This window comes from Dreissena polymorpha, chromosome 13 (assembly GCF_020536995.1).
Source record: "Dreissena polymorpha isolate Duluth1 chromosome 13, UMN_Dpol_1.0, whole genome shotgun sequence".
NCBI lineage: Eukaryota > Metazoa > Mollusca > Bivalvia > Myida > Dreissenidae > Dreissena > Dreissena polymorpha.
The window spans coordinates 37260265-37267350 of record NC_068367.1 but is presented as its reverse complement, the minus strand read 5'-3'; the positions used below and the strand labels follow the sequence as shown (position 1 = coordinate 37267350).

Here is a 7086-nt window from a genome sequence, read left to right as displayed (position 1 = left end):
TAGAAAATTGAAAATTTTGGTTAAGTTTTGCGTTTAGGTCCACTTTTTTCAGAAAGTATCAATGCTATTGCATTCAAGCTTGGTACACTTACTTACTATCATGAGGGGACTGGGCAGGCAAAGTCAGATAACTCTGGCTTGCATTTTGACAGAATTATGTGCCCTTTTTATACTTAGAAAATTGAAAAGTTTGGTTAAGTTTTGTGTTTAGGTCCATTTTATTCCTTAAGTATCAAAGCTATTGCTTTCATACTTGAAACACTTACTAACTATCATAAGGGGACTGTGCAGGCAAAGTAATGTAACTCTGACTGGCATTTTGACAGAATTATGTGCCCTTTTTATACTTAGAAAATTGAAAATTTTGTTATGTTTTGTGTTTAGGTCCACTTTATTCCTACAGTATCAAAGCTATTGCTTTCATACTTGCAACACTTATTAACTATCGTAAGGGGACTGTGCAGGCAAAGTTATGTAACTCTGACTGGCATTTGGACGGAATTATGGGCCCTTTATACTTAGAAAATTGAAAGTTTGGTTAAGTTTTGTGTTTTGGTCCACTTTACCCCTAAAGTATCATAGATATTGCTTTCATACTTGGAACACTCGCAAACTGTCATAAGGGTACAGTAAAAGGACAAGTTGCATAACTCTGGATGTCATTTTTATGGAATTATGGCCCTTTTTTGACTTAGTAACTTTGAATATATGGTTAAATTTTGTGTTTCGATCCACTTTACTTCTTAAGTATCAAGGCTATTGCTTTCAAACTTCAAATACTTTCATGCTATCATGAGGTTACTGTACCTGGCAAGTTGAATTTTGCCTTGACCTTTGAATGACCTTGACTCTCAAGGTCAAATTATTAAATTTTGCTAAAATTGCCATAACTTCTTTATTTATGATTAGATTTGATTGATACTTTGACAAAACTACTCTTACCTGACAAACCACAATAGACTCCACCCAAACCATCGCCCGTGCCCCCCCCCCCCCTTCCCCCCCCCCCCCCGAATCCCCCCCCCCTATTTTTTTTTTTTTTTTTTTTAAGATCATTTCACAAATGACCACCACACCCTCACACTATACCCCCCCCCCCCCCCCACCCCATCCCCTCCCCAAATTTATTTTTTTTTAAACGGGTAAAAAACAAAACTATTTATTTTGATTATTTTATGTTTGGAATACCGTCCAACCATCGCACCCAAGAATCCTCCCCCACCCCCCCTCCCCCCACCCCCCACCCGAATCCCCCCCCCCTAATTGTTTTTTTGTTTTTTTTTGTTTTTTTTTTAAGATCATTTCACAAATGACCACCACACCCTCACACTATATCCCCCCCCCCCCCATCCCATCCCCTCCCCAAATTTTTTTTTTAATGGTTAAAAAACAAAACTATTTATTTTGATTATTTTATGTTTGAAATACCGTCCAACCATCGCACCCAAGAATCCTCCCCCACCCCCCCCTCCCCCACCCCCCACCCGATTCCCCCTCCCCTAATTTTTTTTTTTTTTTTTTTTTTTTTTTAAGATCTCACAAATTACCACCACACCCTCACACTATACCCCCCCACCTCACCCCCCCCCCCCCAATTTTTTTTTTTGAAACGGTTAAAAAACACAAATATTTATTTTTATTATTTTATGTTTGAAATACCCTCCAACCATCGCACCCAAGAATCCCCACCCCCACCCCCCCCACCCCCCTACCCCCCCACCACCCCCCCACCCACCCCCCGAATTATTTTTTTCCTTTTTTTTGCATTTTTGGAACATAATGTAATAAATGTCCATACCCCCACACAATGCACCCCTCTTCACTCCACCCCTCCCTCCTTTGTGATTGAAAATGAGAGTCCCTTCACCTTTAAAAAGAAAATAGATGAGCGGTCTGCACCCGCAAGGCGGTGCTCTTGTTATTATCTTGCTTTAGTGCACAAAACAATTTTTTTAGGTTGTGATCTGAATACTTCTTGTTTATTGAGCCCATCCAGACAACCAAGCCAGCATTTCAAGATGACTCAAGAAACTGACGATGCCATGCCCTGTATCGACCTCATGAACTTTGAGGACCCACAATTTGAAGAAGGCAAATATGTTTTGACCAGCCCTCGGTCACTAGAAGCGTGTTCTAGACTCGGAGTGAAGGTATATTTTTGTTTTTAGAAACTTTAAAACAGTGATTTTTTTTAGCTTATTTGGGACCAAAATTTGGCCCCACATCCCTTGCTCAAAGAGTATATATATTTATCTCCTAAAACAAATACCCTCTCAATTAAAGTTTATTTGGAAAAATTCAACTAAATTAGGACAAACAATTATATAATTTTGTTTATGTCCCAGCTATATTTATTAGTTCCCTACCGGTGAAACCGGAGAGGGACTTATGGTTTGCGCTCTATGTGTCTGTCTGTCACACTTTTCTGGATCCTGCAATGGCTTTAAAAGTTCTTCATATTTTTTCATGAAACTGGAAACATGGACATATGGCAATATGGAGATTATGCACTTCATTTCATTTTGTTCCTACATCAATAATTCTTGTTGCTATGGCAACAAATAGACTAGAAATATTACTGAAAATGGTGGATCCTGCGATAACTCTAAATGTTCTTCATATTTTTTCATGAAAAATATGGATAGATGGCAATATGGAGATTTTGCACGCCATTTCATTTTGTTCTTAAGTCAAGAATTCTGGTTTCTATGGCAACAAATAGACTACAAATATTGTAGGTAGGTAGGGGACTTTAATTGCTTGGCAATAGTCTTGTTTAAACAATTTTAAGCGTAATATAATTAAGTACATGTATTTTTAGCAAACTATTTGATTAATGTTTGATAACATATAAGCAGGTATTCATGCATAGCAACACAAATACCATTCCCCTTTTGTCTTTAAATGAGGCATTCCACTTTTGTCTTTAATAAATAATTCCACTTATGTCTGTATTTCCCATCCGAAGGGCTCTTCCCAGTTTTTCCTACATATGTAAAAAACACACACACTGGTAAATTTATACAGGATGAAAAACTAAAATTGAAACACTGTTCTGTATTGCCCAAGCTTGTTCTTTCAATACAAGGATACAAATTAGTGGTTGCCTGTTTGCACGGGGCAGGTAGATTTAAGGATCTGCAGGTCAATTCAATTATTGGTAGTCTGAATGCTTAACAAGCTTTTAATAAAAACTTGAGACAATTTTCTGAAATTAACCATGAATTCCCCCGAAGTCAAAATTGGCTACTGCATACAGAATCAATATTCATTCATATAGGCCAATCAGTCTGATTGAAGAAGCCCCTTCCCCCCAGTTAAAGGCGTACTGGTTACGTTCTTAAATTTGATAATCACTAAATGTACTAGGGCAGGTCTTTTCATCAGGAAATTGAGAAGAGGCCAGGTTCCTTTCAAACTGGGAATTTCATGCGCGATAACCGCTCATTTTGGGAAGACCGTGTTTTTAAAAGTTTTTGAAACGGGGTCTTTTCATTGTGCAGAAGTATTAAAAGACACATTTTGGTGCATTCTTTATCATATTAGAGCTCATTGCTTTCAATTTGGGAGATGCCCGATATGTCTAAGTAAAAAAAAAAAAAAAAAAAAAAAAAATTTTTTATTTGGGAAATTCCTCTATCAATTTTGGGGAAAAATGACCATATTTTCGATTGGGAAGGGGCCGAATTTCGGTTCCTGTTATATAAGGGTGAAAAGCCCTGTAGGGTAAATAAATTTAAATGGTTTTATTGACTAGATTGAACTGAAATCAGGTTTAACATCAAACTAACACTATTATCCAGGGCTTCCCCTGGCTAAAATTACCTTTAGCCAAAGTTTACTTGCTTTAGAAAATTTCTTCTTATTTTGGTTATTTTATGGTTATTTATATTGGAAAAAAGGTAGTCATTAGGATTTTTTTAGCCAAATTGGACATTTGTAACCATTTGCCAATTTGTCAAATGGCAGAGTAAGCCCTGGTTATAATGTGTTGTGTTTTTTTCAGCCTGTAGATTTGCTGTACAAACCCCTTGCAGAGTTCCAGGAAGAATTATTGCCCCAAGACGTCCCTTTAAGGACAATCTACAACATTTATGATGAGCATGAGCATAATAGAGAAAGTAGGCAAGCTTTAGTGACTGATTACGGATTAATTGAGAAAGTAGGCAAGCTTTAGTGACTGATTTCTGATTAATTTCTTGGAGATTTTGTCAAATATTGAAAATTAAATTACTGACTTTTTCATCTGGTAATGTGGTTGTCATTTGAATGGAAACGATAAATTAAATTTTTTGATCCTAGTAATTATCAGGGATAGCTTAATTCTTATTACTATTTCATGGAGCATTCTGAAAAGGAAGATTTGTTTCATTTTAATAAATCTGTTTTCTTATGTCATTGTTATGTCTTATAGTTTTATAACAATGTAGATGTGCTTAAATATGCATCTCTTTATGTGCATCTCTTTATAAAAAGTATTAAATAAGTAAACTCTTCGAAAATTAAGGACACAGTTTGCTTAAGAGGCATCAACCTTTACAGGAAAACTGGCTCTTTGTCGAGAGGAAAGGATCAGAATAATGGAAGGAGAAAAGGGCACAACTTCTGGGAAACCAACGGTGACTAAGTCCAAGAAAACACCATCTGCGGTCCCCAAAACTCAGACCCGTAGGTCGAAACTGGCATCTAAAAGATCGCAATCTGGTAAAACACTTGATGCTTGTGTGTGCTTTATTAATACTTAAAAATACTTTTAGATTGTGCCTGATGTACTTTAAGGCTGATAATCAACTACATTGTGTACTTACTGAGTAGCTTTGTGAATAAATTTAAATAGCTAGCTAGCTAGCTCAACTGTAAACGCTATCTGTCTTTGTAATTCTTTATCCGTAGTCATCTTCAAGTAGATTGTTAGAGATATCTATGTATTTCTTATTTTATCAATCTATTGATTCTGAAAACAAGAAATATAAGGCATATAGTTGTACGTGTATCAAACAGTCTGTATGAAAGTCCAGTGGTATCAATGCCACTGTTTGTTTCTGCTATTTTCACATAACAGTTAATGAATCTGATTAAGGGCATAAAATCTAGGTCTATTTTGATAATAAGACTTACTCAAGATTTGTTAAGCTATGGTCTTTCAGTTTTCGAAAAATATTTCAGTTTTCGAAAAATATCCTTTTTAGTCAGATCAGTTAAAAGATTTTCATCCCGTCTTCACTGGACTCCATAAAAGTGCAGGGATATCAATAGATTTAGAAAATCAGTAGTCAAATGACCCCTGTTCTTGAAAAGTTTTGGGGTCAAATGAAATTTTCATTGGTCAAAATTCTGAAGTCAAGAGTTATTTAATTACTGCGTACATGTATTTGTTATACCCTTAATATGTTGTTTTGTATACACTTAAATGCAATACTATCTATGCAAATAACACAAATTTGTTTGATAGAAAATATATTTAAGAGTAGCTTCTTTGTTACATATGCATATAAATGATGCAAAGCAAAAGTTTGAAGGAGTCAAAAGTGAGAAAAGTAAGAACATTACAAAATGCTTGCTTTGAAAAGCAGGATTCTGCTTCAATGTAAATACCTGAAAGAGTTCTAAGAACAGCAGTGACAGCTCCTGGTTCCCATTTCAGCTGAGAACCTGGGAAGTGGTAGTCTTCAGAGGCAGAGAACCGCATGGGCCACATCTGTGGGCCATGATCGCATTACCAATGACGAGATCAATCAGCGGTATGCAGCTGTTTTTTACCCGTTCTGGCAAATTTCTACTTATTTTTGTTAAAAAAGATATTTCTTTGGCCAAATTGATCACCGAATTTCCTTGTATAGCATGCCCCCATGTTTAGCTGGCATGCAATTTTTTGAAGCCAAAAAGACGGATTTTTTTTTGGTCGCCATTTTTAGCTCGGCTGTTTTCGGAGAAAACCCGAGATGTTGTCATAGCCAGCTCGTCGTCCGCCGTTAGCCGTCCGCTGTATGCCTCGTGCTAAAACCTTAACATTGGCTCTAAAATCAAAGTGCTTCCACCTACAACTTTGAAACTTCACATGTAGATGCACCTTAATGAGTTCTACAAGCCACACCCATTTTTGGGTCACTAGGTCAAAGGTCAAGGTGACTGTGACCTCTAATATAAAACTTTAACATAGGCTCTAAAGTCAAAGTGCTTCCACCTACAACTTTGAAACTTCATATGTAGATGCACCTTGATGATTTCTACACGCCACACCCATTTTTAGGTCACAAGGTCAAGGTCACTGTGACCTCTAATATAAAACTTTAGCATAGGCTCTAAAATCAAAGTGCTTCCACCTACAAATTTGAAACTTTATATGTAGATCCTTCTTGATGAGTTCTACACCCCCCACCCATTTTTGGGTCACTAGGTCAAAGGTCAAGGTCTTTGTGACCTCAAATATAAAACTTTAACATAGGCTCTAAAATCAAAATGCTTCCACCTACAACTTTGAAACTTCATATGTAGATGCTTCTTGATGAGTTCTACACGCCACACCCATTTTTAGGTCACAAGGTCAAAGGTCAAGGTCACTGTGACCTCTAAAAAAAAAAAAATCTGACAAGCTTTCGCAGCCGATCGTGGCACCCGTTATGCGGTGCTCTTGTTTTATTGCACAATCATTTAATCCAGGTCATTGGAAAGCTTAATTATTTGTAGCCATTTGCTAATTTGGCAATGGCAAAGTAAGCCCAGAGTGAAAACAAAAATGGGATAAGTTAAAAAAAATCCAAAAAGCACATTGATGTAAGTAAGCTGGATCCCGTGTGACATTTTCCAATTAACTTGGTTCTAATTGGCACCCATCACCAAAACAAAAAAAAGTATTTTTTAGCTCTGCTGTTTTCGGATAAAACCTGAGGTATTGTCATAGCCAGCTCGTCTTGTCTGTCGTCGTCCGCTAAAACCTTAACATTTTGTTAAGGTTTTGAACATTGCTTCTTAAATAAAAGTGCTTCCACCTACAACATTGAAACTTCATATGTACATGTAGCTGCACCTTGATGAGTTATACACACCACACCCATTTTTGGGTCACTAGGTCAAAGGTCAAGGTCA

At 36.8% G+C, this 7086-nt stretch overlaps 1 protein-coding gene across 1 annotated transcript; it reads left to right on the top strand.

Annotated features, from left to right (window-relative positions):
- Nucleotides 1-1983: 1983 nt before the first annotated feature.
- LOC127854593 (coiled-coil domain-containing protein 177-like) lies at nucleotides 1984-5079 on the top strand. The gene is made up of 4 exons (XM_052389655.1): nucleotides 1984-2150; nucleotides 4007-4121; nucleotides 4543-4704; nucleotides 5063-5079. Exons 1-4 carry the CDS (start codon nucleotides 2019-2021, stop codon nucleotides 5077-5079), a joined length of 426 nt encoding a protein of 141 aa, XP_052245615.1. The 5' UTR covers nucleotides 1984-2018.
- The last annotated feature ends 2007 nt before the right edge of the window (nucleotides 5080-7086 follow it).